We start from the raw sequence: 20,679 nt of genomic DNA, 5'->3' as shown, positions 1-20,679 counted from the left end.
TGTGCCTTTGTTACCTCATCAGGAAAAATGGGAATGATATTTGAACATTACTTACTAAAGTTTAAAATTAATTCAGTAGCTTAAGGGACATAGGCAGTTCCAGAGAGGCTATGAAACCCAGATCATGTGCTAAAAGAAAGGGAGGTGCATTTTTATTGAGGAGGGTTATTTCATCATTTTCCTCTATTTAAATATTTACTCTTTCAAAAAGTAAGGTTCTGGGGAAATTATATAAAGGATAGATACAGTCACCCCTCCGTATCCACAGGTTCTGCATCTGCAAATTCAACCAACGAAGGATTGAAAATATAAAAAAAATCTGGAAGTTTCAAAAAGCAAAACTTAAATTTGGTGTGCTCTCTCAACTATTTATATAGTATTTACACTGTATTTACAAATCTAAAGATGATTTTAAATACGGGCAAGGATATGCATAGGTTATATAAGATACTTGACAATCAGTTAGAAGAGGGCTTCCGGGAAGATGGCGGAAGAGTAAGACGTGGAGATCACCTTCCTCCCCACAGATACACCAGAAATACATCTACACGTGGAACAACTCCTACAGAACACCTACTGAATGCTGGCAGAAGACCTGAGACCTCCCAAAAGGCAAGAAACCCCCCCCACGTACCTGGGTAGGGCAAAAGAAAAAAGAATAAACAGAGACAAAAGGATAGGGACAAGATCCGCACCAGTGCGAGGGAGCTGTGAAGGAGGAAAGGTTTCCACACACTAGGAAGCCCCTTCATGGGCGGAGACTGCAGGTGGCGGAGGGGTGAAAGCTTCGGAGCAGAGGAGGAGAGCACAGCAACAGCGGTGCTGAGGGCAAAGCGGAGATTCCCGCAAAGAGGATCGGTGCCAACCGGCACTCACCAGCCTGAGAGGCTTGTCGGCTCACCCGCTGGGGCGGGCAGGGCTGGGATTTGAGGCTCGGGCTTCGGTTGGAGCGCTGGGAGAGGACTGGGCTTGGCAGCAAGAACACAGCCTGCAGGGGTTAGTGCACCACAGCTAGCCAGGAGGGAGTCTGGGGAAAAGTCTGGACTTGTCCAACAGGCAAGAGGCTTTTGCTTCCATCTTTGTTTCCTGGTGTGTGAGGAGAGGGGATTAAGAGTGCTGCTTAAAGGAACTCCAGAGAAGGGGCGCGAGCCGCTGCTAAAAGCGTGGACCCCAGAAATGGGCATGAGACGCTAAGGCTGCTGCTGCCACCACCAAGAAGCCTGTGTGCGAGCACAGGTTACTATCCACAACCCCCTTCTGGGGAGCCTGTGCAGCCCGCCACTGCCAGGGTCCCTGGATCCAGGGACAACTCCCCTGGGAGAACGCATGGTGCACCTCAGGCTGCTGTGACGTCATGCCGGCCTCTGCCGCCGCAGGCTCGCCCCGCACTCTGTGCCCCTCCCTCCCCCTGGCCGGAGTGAGCCAGAGCCCCTGAATCAGCGGCTCCTTTAACCCCGTCCAGTCTAAGCGAAGAACAGACGCCTACGTGGCGACCTACACGTAGAGGCGGGGCCAAATCCAAAACTGAGCCCCTGGGAGCTGTGCAAACAAACAAGAGAAAGGGAAATCTCTCCCAGCAGCCTCAGAAGCAGCGGACTAAAACTCCACACTAAACTTGATGTACCCTGCATTGGTGGAGTACATGCATAGATAATGAATCATTCCAAATTGAGAAGGTGGACTTTGAGAGAAAGATTTATGATTTTTTTCCTTTTCCTCTTTTTGTGAGTGTGTATGTGTATGCTTCTGTGTGAGATTTTGTCTGTATAGCTTTGCTTCCACCTTTTGTCCTAGGGTTCTATCCGTCCATGTTTTGTTTGTTTGTTTTTTAATATTTTTTTTCCTTAATAATTATTTTTTCTATTTTAATAACTTTATTACATTTTATCTTACGTTATTTTATTTTATCTTCTTTCTTTTTTTCCTTCCTTCCCTCCTTCTTCCCTTCCGTTCCCCCTCCCTCCCTCCCTCCTTTCTTTCTTACTACTTCTACTCATTCTTTCATTTTACTTTTTCTCCCTTTTATTCTGAGCCGAGTGGATGAAAGGCTCTTGGTGCTGCAGCCAGGAGTCAATGCTGTGCCTCTGAGGTGGGAGAGCCAACTTCAGGACACTGGTCCACAAGAGACATCCCAGCTCCACACAATAACAAACGGCGAAAGCTCCCAGAGATCTCCACCTCAACACCAGCACCCAGCTTCACTTAACAACCAGCAAGCTACAGTGCTGGACATACTATGCCAAAAAACTAGCAAGACAGGAACACAACCCCACCCATTAGCAAAGAGGCTGCCTAAAATCATAATAAGTCCACAGACACCCCAAAACCCACCAACAGATGTGGACCTGCCCACCAGAAAGAGAAGATCCAGCCTCATCCACAAGAACACAGGCACTAGTCCCCTCCACCATGAAGCCTACACAACCCACTGAACGAACTTTAGCCACTGGGGACAGACACCAAAAACAATGGGAACTACGAACCTGCAGCCTGTGAAAAGGAGACCCCAAACACAGTAAGATAAGCAAAATGAGAAGACAGAAAAACACACAGCAGATAAAGGAGCAAGATAAAAACCCACCAGACCTAACAAATGAAGATGAAATAGGCAGTCCACCTGAAAAAGAATTCAGAATAATAATAGTAAAGATGATTCAAAATCTTGGAAATAGAATAGACAAAATGTAAGAAACATTTAACAAGGACCTAGAAGAACTAAAGATGAAACAAGCAACGATGAACAGCACAATAAATGAAATTAAAAATACTCTAGATGGGATCAAGAGCAGAATAACTGAGGCAGAAGAACAGATAAGTTCTTATTCCACAGATAAAATAGTGGAAATAACTACTGCAGAGCAGAATAAACAAAAATGAATGAAAAGAACTGAGGACAGTCTCAGAGACCTCTGGGACAACATTAAATGCACCAACATTTGAATTATAGGGATTCCAGAAGAACAAGAGAAAAAGAAAGGGACTGAGAAAATATTTGAAGAGATTATAGTTGAAGAGATTATAGTTGAAAACTTACCTAATATGGGAAAGGAAAGAGTTAATCAAGTCCAGGAAGCACAGAGTGTCCCATACAGGTTAAATCCAAGGAGAAATACACCAAGACACATATTAATCAAACTGTCAAAAATTAAATACAAAGAAAACATATTAAAAGCAGCAAGGGAAAAACAACAAATAACACATGAAGGAATCCCCATAAGGTTAACAGCTGATCTTTCAGCAGAAACTCTACAAGCCAGAAGGGACTGGCAGGACATATTTAAAGTTATGAAGGAGAAGAACCTGCAACCAAGATTACTCTACATAGCAAGGATCTCATTCAGATTTGATGGTGAAATTAAAACCTTTACAGACAAGCAAATGTTGAGAGAGTTCAGCACCACCAAACCAGCTTTACAACAACTGCTAAAGAAACTTTTCTAGGCAAGAAACACAAGAGAAGGAAAAGAGCTACAATAATGAACCCAAAACAATTAGGAAAATGGGAATAGGAACATACATGTTGATAATTACCTTAAATGTAAGTGGACTAAATGCTCCCAGCAAAAGACAGGATCGGCTGAATGGACACAAAAACAAGACCATATATATGCTGTCTACAAGGGACCAACTTCAGACCTAGAGACACATACAGACTGAAAGTAAGGGGATGGAAAAAGATATTTCATGCAATTGGAAACCAAAGAAAGCTGGAGTAGCAATTCTCATATCACACAAAATAGACTTTAAAATAAAGACTATTAGAAGAGACAACATAGGACACTACATAATGATCAAGGGATCAATCCAAGAAGATATAACAATTGTAAATATATATGCACCCAACACAGGAGCACCTCAATACATAAGGCACATACTAACAGCCATAAAAGGGCAAATCGGCAGTAACACATCCATAGTAGGGGACTTTAACACCCCACTTTCACCAATGGACAGATCATCCAAAATGAAAATAAATAATGAAACACAAGCTTTAAATGATACATTAAACAAGATGGACTTGATTGATATTTAAAGGACACTCCATCCAAAAATAAGAGAATACACATTTTTTTCAAGTGCTCATGGAACATTCTCCAGGATAGATCATATCTTGGGTCACAAGTCAACCCTTGGTAAATTTAAGAAAATTGAAATTGTTTCAAGTATCATTTCCGACAACAAAGCTATGAGACTAGATATCAATTAAAGGAAAAGATCTGTAAAAAAATACAAACTCATGGAGGCTAAACAATACACTACTTAATAACGAAGTGGTCACTGAAGAAATCAAAGAGGAAATAAAAAAATACCTAGAAAGAAATGAAAATGGAGACACGATGACCCCAAATCTATGTGATGCAGCAAAAGAAGTTCTAAGAAGGAAGTTTATAGCAATGCAATCCTACCTTAAGAAACAGGAAACAACTTGAATAAACAACCTAACCTTGCACCTAAAACAATTAGAGAAAGAAGAACAAAAAAAACCCAAAGTTAGCTGAAGGAAAGAAATCATAAAAATAAGATCAGAAATGAAATGAAGGAAACGACAGCAAAGATCAACAAAACTAAATGCTGGTACTTGGAAAAGATAAACAAAACTGATAAACCATTAGCCAGACTCATCAAGAAAAAAAGGGAGAAGACTCAAATCAATAGCATTAGAAATGAAAAATGAGAAGTAACAACTGACACTGCAAAAATACAAAACATCATGAGAGATTACTACAAGCAATTCTATGCCAATAAAATGGACAACCTGGAAGAAATGGACAAATTCTTAGAAATGCACAACCTGCCAAGACTGAATCAGGAAGAAATAGAAAATATGAACAGACAAATCACAAGCACTGAAATGAAACTGTGATTAAAAATCTTCCAACAAACAAAAGCCCAGGATCAGATGGCTTCACAGGCTAATTCTATCAAATATTTAGAAAAGAGCTAACAACTACCCTTCTCAAACTCTTCCAAAATATAGCAGAGGGCGGAACACTCCCAAACTCATTTACGAGGCCACCATCACCTTGATACCAAAACCAGACAAGGATGTCACACAGAAAGAAAACTACAAGCTAATATCACTGATAAACATAGATGCAAAAATCCTCAACAAAATACTAGCAAACAGAATCCAACAGCACATTAAAAGGATCATACAACATGATCAAGTGGGGTTTATTCCAGGAATGCAAGGATTCTTCAATATATGCAAAACAATCAATGTTATAAACTATATTAAAAAAGTGGAGGAGAAAAACCATATGATCATCTCAATAGATGCAGAGAAAGCTTTCGACAAAATTCAACACCCATTTATGATAAAATCCCTGTGGAAAGTAGGCATACAGGGAACTTTCCTCAGAATAATAAAGGCCATATATGACAAATCCCCAGCCAACATTGTCCTCAATGGTGAAAAACTGAAAGCATTTCCACTAAGATCAGGAACAACACAAGGTTGCCCACTCTCACCACTGTTATTCAACATAGTTTTGGAAGTTTTATCCACAGCAATCAGGGAATAAAAGGAAATAAAAGGAATCCAAATCGGAAAAGAAGTAAATCTGTCACTGTTTGCAGATGACATGATACTATACATAGAGAATCCTAAACATGCTACCAGAAAACTACTAGAGCTAATCAATAAATTTGGTAAATTGGCAGGACACAAAATTAATGCACAGAAATCTCTGGCATTCCTATACACTAATGATGAAACATCTGAAAGTGAAATCAAGAAAACGCTCCCATTTACCATTGCAACAAAAAGAATAAAATATCTAGGAATAAACCTACCTAAGGAGACAAAAGACCTGTATATAGAAAATTATAAGACACTGATGAAAGAAATTAAAAATGATACCAATAGTTGGAGAGATATACCATGTTCTTAGATTGGAAGAATCAACATTGTGAAAATGACTCTACTACCCAAAGCAATCTACAGATTTAATGCAATCCCTATCCAGCTACCACTGACATTTTTCAAAGAACTAGAACAAAAAATTTCACAATTTGTATGGAAACACAAAAGACTCCGAATAGCCAAAGCAATGTTGAGAACGAAAAACGGAACTGGAGGAATCAGTCTCCCTGACTTCAGACAATACTACAAAACTACAGTAATCATGACAGTATGGTACTGGCACAAAAACAGAAATATAGATCAATGGAAGAGGATAGAAAGCCCAGAGATAAACCCATGCCCATATGGTCACCTTATCTTTGATAAAGGAGGCAGGAATGTATAGTGGATAAAGGACAGCCTCTTCAATAAGTGGTGCTGGGAAAACTGGACAGGTACATGTAAAAGTATGAGATTAGATCACTCCCTAACACCTTACACAAAAATAAACTCAAAATGGATTAAAGACCTAAATGTAAGGCCAGAGACTATCAAACTCTTAGAGGAAAACATAGGTAAAACACTCTAAGACATAAATCACAGCAAGATCCTTTTTGACCCACCCCCTAGAGAAATGGAAATAAAAACAAAAATAAACAAATGAGGCCTAATTAAACTTCAAAGCTTTTGCACAGCAAAGGAAACCACAAACAAGACCAAAAGAGAGCCCTCAGAATGGGAGAAAATATTTGCAAATGAAGCAACTGACAAAGAATTAATCTCCAAAATTTATAAACAGCTCATGCAGCTCAATAACAAAAAAAACAAACAACCCAATCCAATGGGCAGAAGACCTAAATAGACATTTCGCCAAAGAAGATATACAGACTGCCAACAAACACATTAAAGAATGCTCAACTTCATTAATCATTAGAGAAATGCAAATCAAAACTACAATGAGATATCATCTCACCAGTCAGAATGGCCATCATCAAAAAATCTAGAAACAATAAATGCTGAAGAGGGTGTGGAGGAAAGGGAACCATCTTGCACTGTTGGTTAGAATGTAAATTGATACAGCCACTATGGAGAACAGTATGGAGGTTCCTTAAAAAACTACAAATAGAACTACCATATGACCCAGCAATCCCACCACTGGGCATATACCCTGAGAATACCATAATTTAAAGAGTCATGTACCAAAATGTTCATTGCAGCTCTATTTACAATAGCCTGGAGATGGAAACAACCTACGTGTCCATCATCGGATGAATGGATAAAGAAGATGTGGCACATATATACAGTGGAATATTACTCAGCCATAAGAAGAAACGAAATTGAGTGGTTTGTAATTAGATGGATAGACCTGGAGTCTGTCATACAGAGTGAAGTAAGCCAGAAAGAGAAAGACAAATACCATATGCTAACACATATATATGGAATTTAAGAAAAAAAAATGTCATGAAAAACCTAGGGGTAAGACAGGAATAAATACACAGACCTACTAGAGAATGGACTTGAGGATATGTGGAGGGGGAAGGGTAAGCTGTGACAAAGTGAGAGAGTGGCATGGACACTACCAAACCTAAAATAGATAGCTAGTGGGAAACAGCCACATAACACAGGGAGATAAGCTCAGCGCTTTGAGACCACCTGAATGGGTGGGATAGGGAGGATGGGAGGGAAGGAGACGCAAGAGGGAAGAGATTTGGGAACATTTTTATATGTATAACTGATTCACTTTGTTATAAAGCAGAAACTAACAACAAAATAAAGATACTTGAGCATAAGTGGATTTTGGTGTCCGGAGCAGAGGTCCAAGTATCAATCCTCCTCAGATAGCAAAGGATGACTATACCTGCATACATACAGAAAAATATTTCATTCAGCTCTTTTCAAAAATTTTATGAATTTAATTCTTCTTCTACTGAAATTGTCATTCTAAACTTGTACTTTGAAAGTTTGTGGCTTCCTTTTTTGTTTCATTCCTATGTTTCCGTTAAAGCTGACCCTGTACTTTGGCAGCCCTTTGATCGCACATTTGCACCACCATGAATTTCTTTGAATTGTAATGATCTTAGAGGTAGTTCTATACGTAAATGAGTAGCTTGAATATATAGATCTGTAGTGTCCAGTAGAACTCTCTGCAGTGGTGGAAATGCCCTGTATCTGTGCCGTACAGTTCAGTAGTCACTAGCCACATGTGGCTGTTGAGCACTTAAAATGTGGCTATTGCAGCTGAGGAACTGAATAATTAGTTTTATTGGATTTGAATTAATTTAAATGTTAATGTAATTAACCACATACTACCCTACTGGAAGTGTAGCTCTAGAGGAAGTATTAAGTGCATTAGGTAAGAGGCAGACTGCAAGCAAGCTTTAATGTCAGCATCACTACATTTTAAAAAGGAAAAAAAAACACACACACTAAAAAAAACTTCATTTCAAATATTGAGGTTCAAGTTCAAAGACTCTAAGAGCATGGGAACTTCCAAATTACTCTTTCTAAAGGATATTTATGCCAGTAAACATTATAAATACATCCCTGCTGCTCCAGTCTTTTGATCATATACCATGTTTCAGAAAATTGCTTTAATGGTTTTCCTTGTTAGTCTTTCTTAGCTAGTAGAGCCCTAATAAGCCTTTCAAGCATATGTGTTTACCTAATCTTCCCAGTGTCAAAGGAACCCTTACTTTATAGTCTATTCATTTAGTTTATTACCGTAGTTTGTGCAGCTATCAGCTTTTGTTGGCTATATTTTTATAAATCAATAATACAAACAGAAAGAATTATCCAGTGCTAACTCTGTGCTGGACACCTTCACATGTTATCTCAATACTCACTACAACTCTGAAGGAAGGTATTATTGTCCCCACTTTACAAATGAGGACACTAGGTCATGAGAGGTCAAGTCATTTATTCTGGGTAATACAACATTAACATGATGTGTCAGGCACTGTGCTGTGTAATTTTCACCGTATATTATCGCATTTGACTCTAATAACAATCCTATGACTTAGGTGTTATTATCACCCCATTTTATAGATGAGGCAACTGAAGCATATAGCTAGCAAGTCCCTGGACCAGGAATTAAACCAAAGAAGTTTAAAACCTAAGCTTACACTATTAGCCACTACACTTGACTGTTTCATAGTTCAGTTCTCCCCAAGTCTACCTCATCAATGCACATTTATTATTTGTAGTTCTCTCTGGGACACTACACATAGATTCATTTGCATGGGCACTTTCTCCACACAATGTTCTCTGTGACTGATCTTTAGGCTCTACGTAATATGAACATTTTCAGTCAATACCTATTGGCTTTCATTTTCCTATTGATAGCTCTGATCAAAGAGTTCAAGACCTCGGTGCAATATGTAAGGGAGAGACAGCAAGACTGCTGGGAACGAGAATTAGGTAATAGAAAAGATTACATGCATAGTACAGGACTTTGTTCTTTAAATATTTGGAATCTTGTTGAAATAAACATGGCACTCTTTCATGTTGCCTAATTTGAATTTTAAAACTTTACTTAAAAACTAATACATAATATAATGTTCCAAGAAGGAAAACCATGGGAGCCTTCTATACGCTCCTGTCAGTTTTAATGACTATGAGAATCACTGAAAGTAATAAGAGTGACTTAGGAAAAGGCTAGGCTGAATAGTTTCAAAAGAAGCAGTATCTTTAAAAACCACCTGAAATTTATGCTGACAGAATTTGCCAAGGCAAACGGCCATTTAAATAGGCCATTTAAATAAATTTTCGGAATAGTTTGGGAGATGCTTTTGTTAGAAACTGTCAAAGACAGTAACATGGTTAAACACTTGCCTTAGGTTATTGTTGAGATGCTGTTCTGAACTTTGTACATGAAGAAACATGTAAATTATAGTGACCTCTGTTTATATGAAACAAACACTTCCTTAATTTAGGATAAAATCTGTGATTCTGTTCTCATGTAAAGAAAGCAATAGAATGTAATAGTAATAGAACTCCTTCCACTCATCCCTTCCCTCCAAGGAAAATCTCTCATTTAAGAGACCCATTCCTGGATTCTTTCTTTTCTTGAAGGCAACTAGGAGAGAAAATAAAGTATACAGTCCCTTTGTAGCGCATGCTTTTTGACTTAATTTAAAAACTCAAAGTACATACGTTCCATTGGAAGCCAAAAAAGGATGGCTATTAAGATAGCTGCTGTTGTGAAGAAAAAGTTAGCTCAAATATACCTGTTTAGAAAGGTTTTCACTTTTAAGTAGGGTTTAAGAGCATGGCAAACTTGCAGTTATTTTACCAAGAATTGTCAAGAAAAAAAATTTGGATCACAACAGTTAAAGGAAAAGTTCACCTCCCTCCCCTTTGCCCCCACCACCTTTCTCTCTCTCTCTCTCTCTCTCTCTCTCTCTCACACACACACACACACACACACACACACACACACACACACACAATGATAGCTCATGAGTGCCATTGACTCAAAACAGGCCTAGCAATTTATCAGACCTCCCTTAAACAAGAGACAATTGGCAAGGACATTTTCACCCAGCAATTACTTGCACTCAATTTCTATAGCTTCATTTAATTGTAAGTACAAAAGGGATGACCAAAGCTGAAAACTGGGCCTCTTTATCCTTTAACCTCATTGCTTTCTCAGGCAACCTACTTCCCTGAATAATCATTCACTTTAGTGACCACTCCTTTGAACAACAATTTTTCAAAGCAACACACCCATCCCCACAGAACAGGAAAATTTTATGATAGTGTATATAAATCCTGGCACAGTAAGGGAACTAGCCACTATCTCTGTAACCAAAGAAAAAGGAAAAAAGTCATGTAAACAAAGAAAAGCCTAAGCTGGGTAATTATTGAGAGCAGAGGCCATTCATAAACTCACTCACATTCTCCCCTGGGCTGCTTTCTGGAGCTAAATTTGGTTGCAAGTTTCAAATTTAAAAAAATGGTAATCCATAAAACACAATCTCTAAGAGATCCCTTCTTGCACCAAAATGTTTTATTCAATAAAATATTGATGGCAAAAGCACAAAATTATATTTTAAAATGAAATCTAAACATATAGGACACCTACAGATCAGGTCGTGTATATCTGTCCTCAATATGAACTCTCCCTGGATAAGCAAATGGTATTTATCCAGATAATCATGGTGCTTCTTATATAATAGGCACTTAATAAATATGTGTTCAATTAATGAATGGTATTAAAAATATTTTATTTTGATCAATTTCTCTCTCTCACAACAGAACTCTTCTGTATATGTGGAAAATATCTTGAACTTCATAAAAAGCTAAAATTAATGGAAGAGAAATACATATGTTCAATGCATATTAACATCAATGCTGTTCATCTGAGGCAGTGTTTCGTTCTGAGTTAATGACAGTTGTTTAATATTTAGGCCTTTTAAAAGGTTGAGCCATAAGGTTTTTGTTTTCTTTAGTTTTATGTAGTTTCTAGAATTCCATTTATTTACAAGACTATATTCAGTTCTAAAATGCACATATGACCTTGATTACACCTGCTTTTGATTTTTTCCTGTTCATATGGATAAACTTAGTAATTTTAATTCTACCATCAATTTAGACAATTTCACCATACCTGGTTTCTATAGTCAGTTTTCTCTGAGAAACACTTCATCAGTCAGACAAAATAATAACTGAGGGAATCATAAAATATATCTGATAAATTTTAGACAAGAAGCAAAGCAACATTATATCTGGAGAAATTTAAAATATGTTTATGTCCATAAGCACTATTTTAGTGCACAAGAAAGGAAAAACGTGGGCCAAAAAGCCAGAAATAGAAAATACTAAAGTGCTGCAAAAAGCATTTGGTTAAATCCAAAATGTCTATTACATAAGCGAAAATTAAGATTCAGGAAGCAAAGCAGAGTGACATCAATTTCGGTTTCTCAAAGGGAACATATTTTACTACTGGCAATTATATATATTTTTAATCTTAGGAATTCTTTTACTATCATCCAAACACAAAAATGCTAAAAACAATTCAAGTAAAAGTTTAATTGAATTCATGATAACTAACAATTGATTATAATACTTATCTTCCTAGCTGCCATGGTCACAAACTTTAGCATCAGAATAATTGCTATATACCAACTCAAAATGTCATTGAAACATGGCATATTAAGGAGAGAATTTTAAAGCATAAAACAAAAAGTGTTTTAAGTAATGTGTACTACTTGCTTGTGCTTGGCATGGTATATAATAAAGCTGCCACTACATTTTACTCATTTTGTTAACATGAAGGTAATTTCAGATCAATTTTAGGTTCTACTTTATATAATGCCATCCTGCCACTAAACAGGGAGAAAAGAAATAAAATAATAGAATAATAGTTTCCTAGTCACATTCTTTGTGGCAGCTATCTAAAAGTTTTCTTGCCAAATTATCTTTTAGTGGATTTATGAATGCCCATTGATATCGAACTCAGTTTGAAATTTTATAGTCAAATTTTCTTTCTAATTTCATTAAGAGAATGAAGATTCTTATTTTTTTTCCTTTACCACATATCTAGAAGTTCACCTCCCTCTTCCTTACCCAGCCCTTTTCTTTCTTTTCAATTATAAATCACTTCAGACTTCACAACACCCTCCATTCCAATTTCTTTTCCCTGTTTCTGAGGCCATACTTTCTGTCCCTAAGGCTCTTTATAAAGTCCTTTGGGGAACTACATTTCAGGATAGAGCTAGTCTTGTGAGGATCACTTAGCAAATATCAGATAGAAAGGTGAGTCTCGTAAAAAACTCAACCAGCTTGGTCCCAAGAATATTAAAAAGGAAAGTTGAACCATGGAGTATACAATAAAGTGTGACCCTAAAAGTTATTCTGTGGTCAATGTTTATAATTTGCCAAATTTAAGCTTTTTAAATTTTTATCTATTTATTTTTCTTTTACTAGGAAGTTGATAAGAAAAGAGGTTAACGTATTTAAATAACTATGCCAGATAGGGTGATTTTAGCATTCGTATGATAATGATAACTGTTGTTTCAACTTCCCCATTGTTTTGGGGCTACTCAGGAACATAGGTGACACCCACTTTGTTGTTCATTAACATCACTGAATACTGGAATGTACATTTGCACTATTATTATCACAAACTAGTAGTTTTGACCTTTTATTTTTCTTCCCTTTGACTTCAATGCAGGTGGAGTTTTTCTCAAATAGGAAATTACTGACAGTGAATACTGGGTTTTTCTTCATATTTTTCCCTCAAATTAAGCTAGGAGTGAAATAAAACAGGAAAATTGTGGCCTTTGTAGTTGTTGGGTTACCTATATCTTTTAAAACTTCTTTTTAAAATAGTTTCATTATATACTTTAGAAATGTTGCTTCATATCCTAATTTAAATTATTGTTTTGGGAAAAATAATCCATTTTATTCCAGATCAGCATAACAATGCAACATAGGATATCATCCCGATGGTTGCTTTTTGAGCTTTTCACAGTACTACTTGTATCTTGAAACATAATTTTAGTTTGGACTGAAGTTTCCAGAAAGCTTAAAGACATGCAAATTTAATATAAAGAGAGTCAAAGATGAAAACAGACATAGAGCTGTTAATTTTGTATTGTCTTACAGTGTTCTTTCATACTCATTGGCAAGTTTATTAACACAGATACTGATGTTAAACTAACCCCTTTAAAAACAAATTTGTTTCATTTTAAAGGGTGTCTTAGACTTCCACAATTTTTAGCTTTCATGTAACAATTGCTTACATCTTGCCTTCCTCAATCTTATATTCACTCTTTCAATATTCCTTCTACTAATATTCATAAATTATCCACCTTGACTATGCAAGAACAAATGCATCATTTTCAAAAGATGAAACACATATGACAATTGAAATAGACATTGTGCCTGTCACTTATCCTGGAGTAGCATCCTATTTGCTAAACACAAATAATTGCTCGTCACTCCATACATGCCATTGCCCCTGCACCGCCATATTTGATACAAAAAAACCTGTTTACTTTTGATATGAAGTGAATCAGTGGGAACCTATTTTATAAAAATGATGGTATTCTAGTTGAGGATTGCTTTGTGGTAGGAGCAAAAGAATACCTCAGGTCATATATTCCAATCTAATTCAACAAAAAATGAACCATCCTATGCTCTAGTTAGATTATGAAAATCACTGGAACTCATAAACAAATGGCTACAAGAACTAGTAAATGAAAGAACAGCCAAGAGATGGAATTTGGGTGACCGTACATTGCGTATATAGCTGCAATCCAAGAGATAATATCCTGTAGAACAGAGCCAGAGAAGCAGAAAGAAAAGAAATGAGGTTCAAAAGCAAACAAAGGCAACAAAGATTTCCCTTTTCTGGCATAGCTGTCTTTGTGGTACCTGGGAACGGTCGCTCCAAAGCAAGCTTTGGTAGGAGGAGGCAGTTTTGAGAGGGGAGCACACTTCCCGTGAGCCGATCGGGTCCAAGGCCTCAACCACCTTGTTCATGGGCCCACTGTAGGTCCTCACTCGCTCATACACTACATTTTTTTCTGGAGGCTGCTGGGCTTGTCTTGACTGATGGTAGCAGCGGTAATGCTGGGGCTGGCACTGCAGCACTTCTGGGGATTGCTGAGTCCCACAGCTGCTGCTGCTCATCTCACTCCAATAGTTTGAGCTCATCATCTTCTCAGTGGTCACCAAGGTACTCCCCAGATGCTCTCCCTAAGGAACAAACAGAGAGAGATCATGAAAGAAAGGGGTAGGAAAGCAGGCAGGCAGGCACACGTTAGAAGCCTTTTATCAACCACCTCTGCCTATAGTGGTGCCAGGGAGAGATGGGAGTTACCTGAGCAACAGCAGAAGCAGGTCTGGCAGCTACAGAGGAGGCAGCAAATAAAGTAATTGAGTGCAAATGCAAAGTGGAACCACCCCGTGAGATTGCTCCAGGAAATAGTACTGCCACGCCCCTGAGGGGAGGAATCACTGGGTAGGTTTACCTGCCGGGAGAGGCCCTGTTTTGTTATGGAGATAGCTACTAGGCTGTCCAGTAGGGTAAGGAAGTCTGGAAAGAGCAGGAATGTGGAATTTCAGGGCTAAAGCCAGAGCTTCCAAATTCACAGTCTTGGAAATTCACTTGAACTGTAAATAGGCAAACAAAGACATGCCCATGCCAAAACTTACTGCAGAAAAAAGGTCACAAATATCACATGAAAGTGGCTTTCCCATGGTTCTTAAGCTTAGCAAAGGTAATTACAAACATGAGTATTATCATTCCAGAGTCCCAGACCAAAATAAGGGGTATTAGCCTAAGGACACATTAGTTTTCACAGATAAATCTGCATTCTTTGCAAAACCCAGCTAGTAATTGCAGTTAAGGGAGATTGCTATGAGGTTTCCTTCTAGCAACACTCTCTAATTTGTGGACCTGTTTATCTTGCTCCAGGCCTCGTGTGGCTTTCTAATTTAAATTGAGGAAGATTTATCTAAATGATTAAATTGCTGTCTGTAGGTGGGAGATTTGGTCAAGAAAAATCTAACCATTCCAGAAACCCTTTGCATTTTAGCACTTATATTTATTGTTTCACATTTTTACAAAGGAATGTACCCTGACTTGATTTGTGCCTTAGGAAACACTGAGTTTGATTGCCTTTTTAATATCTAGTTGTTAAGGGAGCTGCAAGTCCTGAGAGGTGCCTTACCTGATATAATGAGATTAAATATGCTCAGCACTTATATTTATCACTACTTGAAATTACAATCATAAGGCCTACTTAACCACCAGGTTTTTCCCTGCAAGATATTTCAGCACCACGGAACTCTAGAATATTCACTGAGGGTGTCTTCAGAAAAGGGACATCTTCCTAGTGTGTATATATACCATAGAACCCAAGCACACCACCACCATTCTGGAGAGGAAGAGAATATCATCAAGCTGTCTAGCCAGGTTTTTAATCTGCTAAGTAAACAAAAAGTAGTGACTTACTGGTCATTCACTCTGACCATGCGAGAAGCTTTACATGGAATATCTGTCATCCTCACAAATTTATGAGGGTTTATAGGTGAGGAACTGAGGCAGAGACACAGAGAGGCTGAAAAACTTCCCAAAGTTAAACTACTAGTAAAAAATGAGTCTGGGATTTGAACATAGAGCCTATAGCTCTACTATATTATACTGCTAAGTAAAAATTTAAATTATGTTCTGTATCTGGGCATCCAATACATCTTCTAAGTGGAAACCTAAAACAGTTTTGAACCATTAGCACGTTAAGTGACTTTAAAAAGAATCTATGGATTTTTTATGGAGGAGAGGTATGCAAAACCGACCTTAAAAACTCTTTAAAATAATTTATTGTATATTTATGTTTATATTTGCATACTGTGTGCAAAGCTTTCAAATCTAATCCTTGTTCATTATAATGCTGTTCCTCAAGGATCAATGAAAATTTAATTAGGAACACATGACCTGCCAAACAGCCTGGCAAAATATCAGATCAATAACTTGTTAATATCATTAGCAGTATCATTTTGAATAAGCTTTATATGTGAATAGGGAATGGGTATGAAGTGGGGTAATCCAGTCAGCTCTGATTGTTGAAATCTGAACTTAAACTACACACAAACACATATACACAGTGCTGTTAATATCTGCATCCAGTGCTATTAATATCTGTATCCTAGTAACTAAAGTAAGAGATTGAGATGAAGAATAAAAATTCCTTCATCCATATCTGCCCTTCACATTTCTTGGATATATAGCATTTTGAGGCAACCACCTTAATGCAGTTGGGCAAAGAGTAAAGTGTGAAACTGACACCCTCTTTCAATTCCTGAGCCTCATCCATCACTTTTCCACATGCCTGGATATGAGGAAAAGAGAGCTTGAAGCTCAGGGATACTATATAAGAAATGAGATTAGACACTCTCTGGCAGGCAGACTACATCTAAATATGAAACAGATGTTGACCACCCTTGCACACCTCAGAGAGACTTACCAATCATTCTCACCAAAGTTTGTGCTCCTTCTCTGAGAATGCATTTGTGCCTTCGTTGATCTGCTTCTCCAATTGTTTTATTTCTCCTTTATGCAGATAATGTTAATACTCACCTATTTTTATTAATAAATGCATATAAATTATTTGACCATTTAATAATGGTAATTGCTCTGTTTTCTACTTGAAAACCCAAGGGCTTGACACTCTGCATTCCTCAGGCTTCATGATTATGCTACACTTCTTACACTGGTGGATGAGACAGTAAGAGTTGATTTCTTATTCTCAGCTCCAGACTTGTTCAGAGAATCCTTAATTATATTTCTGGCAGTTATTTTGTTTCACTCAGTAATATAGATATTTTATGTTTAGTACTGAAAAAACCTCATTTATGATGATGAATTTGATTTCCCCTTAGACGTGATATCCCTTTAGAAGCTAATTCAGTTCTAACAGACTTTTAAAATCCTTTAGTGTTTTTGATTATAAAAATAATTTATTCTTTAAAAATTAAAATAACTGAAGACATGGAAAAAGTAGAAAATGAAACTTCCCATATTGATGGTAAGAGCAAGGGATAGAGTAAGGATCAGGAATGTCTGCCATATACATTACTGGTAATAAAAATAACAACATATATACACTACCAAACGTAAGGTAGATAGCTAGTGGGAAGCAGCCGCATAGCACAGGGAGATCAGCTCCGTGCTTTGTGAAGGCCTGGAGGGGTGGGATAGGGAGGGTGGGAGGGAGGGAGATGCAAGAGGGAAGAGATATGGGAACATATGTATATGTACAACTGATTCACTTTGTTATAAAGCAGAAACTAACACACCATTGTAAAGCAATTATACCCCAATAAAGATGTTAAAAAAAAATAACAACAGTGATTTGCATTTTGACTAAGCTGTTTCGAAGGTCATCTGAAGTCTTGACTTTACTTACCTCATAAAATTGTTATTAGGTTTAAATGAAAAAGTGCCTGCGAATTGTAATGCACTATCCAGATACAAACATTTTTAAATATACTATTAACAGATGGTGTTGTGTGATTTTTGTGAAATAGAAGGCTTTGAAAAGCAAAGCAAATATGAATGTCCCAAGAGGCTATAGGTCTGGTTTTTTAAAAGCTTAGCTACATAAAACCATTAAGGTAAAATAGTTCAGTTATTTATCAAAATTGATATACAGAACTATCTTAGAATATTAAATAATAACACTAATTATAAATTTAACACCAAATGAATTTTATAAGCATCAGCAGTGGAGTTTTCATTGTATAACTAATCCTGTACTCCACCTCTTGTTTTATGAGGCTGACTCTCAAATCTATCTCTAGCCCTGGCCCATTGCTTCAGGCTAATGGTGTAATGGTAAAAGATAGAGTTAAAAGCAAAGTTATTCAAATATTTTTACTTTTGATTTCTCTATGATCAGGGAGAAATATGTTCGTATAAAAAGGGTCGACAAACGATGGTCAGAGGGAGCTAAAGGCCAAGGTAGTGAGATGATTGTAGGAAAGCACCTATGTTTTATTAAATAGGTCCAAGTCACTTGATCCAACAGAACTCCATTCCAGCCTTCTGACAGAACTAAAAGTTGAGCTTGCTTAACTGTTGTTGGGAAAGTTTAGACTAGGCAATGTTTCAGAATATCAGATATGAAAAATCATTGTCTTGATTTTTAAAAAACTGAATGGCGAAGTTTACATACTGAACAGTTTAGTCTGATATCAATTCAGGTCAAAAGTCTGTATTGTATTATCAAGTGTCTGATGATACACATACTTAGAATAGAGATAGTTGATACCTGAAAGTCCTTTGGTATCCCCTATTATGGTTTCTGAATCTCTGTCCTTAAGTAAATTTTAAGTGTGACATAATTTTGCTCAGAAATAACTAACTCCGACATTCTAAGAGTCACACTAGAGAAAATCAGACCTCGATTCTGAACAGAGTAAATAACTCCTCTGGATGATATGAATGCAGCTGAACAGGCACCAAGCCACTATGATTCTGGCAGATCCCCAGGGATGCCTGACCTTTCCTGTGAAAGAGATTATTTTAGAACAGCATTTCTCAAAGTGTGTCCTGAATAACACTAGTGTACAGCATGTTATACCTGGAAAAGTGTTTTATGACCAAATAAGTTTAAGAAACACTTGGTTAAATATATTGCAAGAAGTAGCTTTATTGACATAATTCTTATAGGCTTTCATAAGCTAATGGACACTGTGATATTCTAAATGGGTCAACGATGTTTAGATATTTTCAAGTTTTGTTGGTGATGAAATATATTTTGTGTGGAAAAACTTTAGTGACTGGTGCTTTTCAGACTTTTTTCTTCTCTATGCTTTTTCTTGCTTTGTTTTTTTTTGTTTGTTTGTTTTTTTGCAGTACGTGGGCCTCTCACTGTTGTGGCCTCTCCCGTTGCGGACCACAGACTCCGGACATGCAGGCTCAGCTGCCATGGCTCACGGGCCCAGCCGCTCCGTGGCACGTGGGATCCTCCCGGACCGGGGCATGAACCCATGTCCCCTGCATTGGCAGGTGGACTCTCAACCACTGCACCACCAGGGAAGTCCCTTCCATATGTTTTAAACTAAACTCATTAGGTGGAAATTCATAACTAGTTTATAATTCTACCAATATTATGAAAACGTACCAAAGACCATTTGATCAGCCATATCACTATACCAGTGATACTTGAAGTTAGGTCCCTGAACCAGAAGCAGCAGCTTCACCTGGAAAATTTTCAGAAATGCAAATTCTTGGCCCCCACACCAGATCTACTGAGTCAGAGACTCTAGTGGTGGGACACAGCAATCTGTTTAACAAGACCTTCTGGTGATTCTGATGCACAAAAAAGTATGAAAATCCATGAATTATACCAATATGTTGGGGGCAGGCTTGGACAAAAGAGGAAGGCAGTAGTGCCAGAGAGATGAGACTTCCTGTGTATTGGGTAAGAAATTGTAAGCAGCTCAGGAGTGGGCGATTAAAAGTCTATGAGGTGATATCTCATTGTAGTTTTGATTTGCATTTCTCTAATGATTAATGATGTTGAGCATTCTTTCATGTGTTTGTTGGCAATCTGTATATCTTCTTTGGAGAAATGTCTATTTAGGTCTTCTGCCCATTTTTGGATTGGGTTGTTTGTTTTTTTGTCATTGAGCTGTTTGTAAATTTTGGAGATTAATCCTTTGTCAGTTGCTTCATTTGCAAATATTTTCTCCCATTCTGAGGGCTGTCTTTTGGTCTTGTTTATGGTTTCCTTTGCTGTGCAAAAGCTTTGAAGCTTCATTAGGTCCCATTTGTTTATTTTTGTTTTTATTTCCATTTCTCTAGGAGGTGGGTCAAAAAGGATCTTGCTGTGATTTATGTCATAGAGTGTTCTGCCTATGTTTTCCTCTAAGAGTTTGATAGTGTCTGGCCATACATTTAGGTCTTTAATCCATTTTTACTTTACTTTTGTGTATGGTGTTAGGGAGTGTTCTAATTTCATACTTTTACATGTACCTGTCTAGTTTTCCGAGCACCACTTATTGAAGAGGCATCTCACACCAGTCAGAATGGCCATCATCAAAAAATCTAGAAACAATAAATGCTGGAGAGGGTGTGGAGAAAAGGGAACCCTCTTGCACTGTTGGTGGGAATGTAAATTGATACAGCCACTATGGAAAACAGTATGGAGTTTCCTTAAAAAACTACAAATAGAATGACCATATGACCCAGCAATCCAACTACTGGGCGTGTACCCTGAGAAAACCATAATTCAAAAAGAGTCATGTACCAAAATGTTCATTGCAGCTCTATTTACAATAGGCAGGACATGGAAGCAACCTAAGTGTCCATCAACAGATGA

The 20,679-nt window shown here is 37.5% G+C and overlaps 1 protein-coding gene across 7 annotated transcripts in view; it reads right to left on the bottom strand.

The window, feature by feature from the left end:
* Positions 1-14,676, bottom strand: part of POF1B (POF1B actin binding protein) — a 101,664-nt gene extending 86,988 nt beyond the window's left edge. For 5 of the 7 annotated variants that reach the window (XM_067722604.1, XM_067722605.1, XM_067722606.1 and 2 more), the window contains exon 1: positions 14,225-14,676. In XM_067722604.1, the coding sequence (XP_067578705.1) occupies positions 14,225-14,509 (285 nt within the window). In that variant the 5' untranslated portion in view covers positions 14,510-14,676. Of the gene's footprint in view, positions 1-3,531; positions 3,578-14,224 lie in introns of all 7 variants that reach the window. The other 2 variants (XM_067722609.1, XM_067722610.1) reach the window with 2 other exon arrangements.
* Between the last annotated feature and the right edge of the window lie 6,003 nt (positions 14,677-20,679).

The sequence above is a fragment of the Pseudorca crassidens genome, chromosome X, assembly GCF_039906515.1.
Source record: "Pseudorca crassidens isolate mPseCra1 chromosome X, mPseCra1.hap1, whole genome shotgun sequence".
Classification (NCBI taxonomy): Eukaryota; Metazoa; Chordata; class Mammalia; order Artiodactyla; family Delphinidae; genus Pseudorca; species Pseudorca crassidens.
The sequence above is the reverse complement of the archived record's forward strand: the minus strand, read 5'-3'. Positions and strand labels throughout refer to the sequence as shown.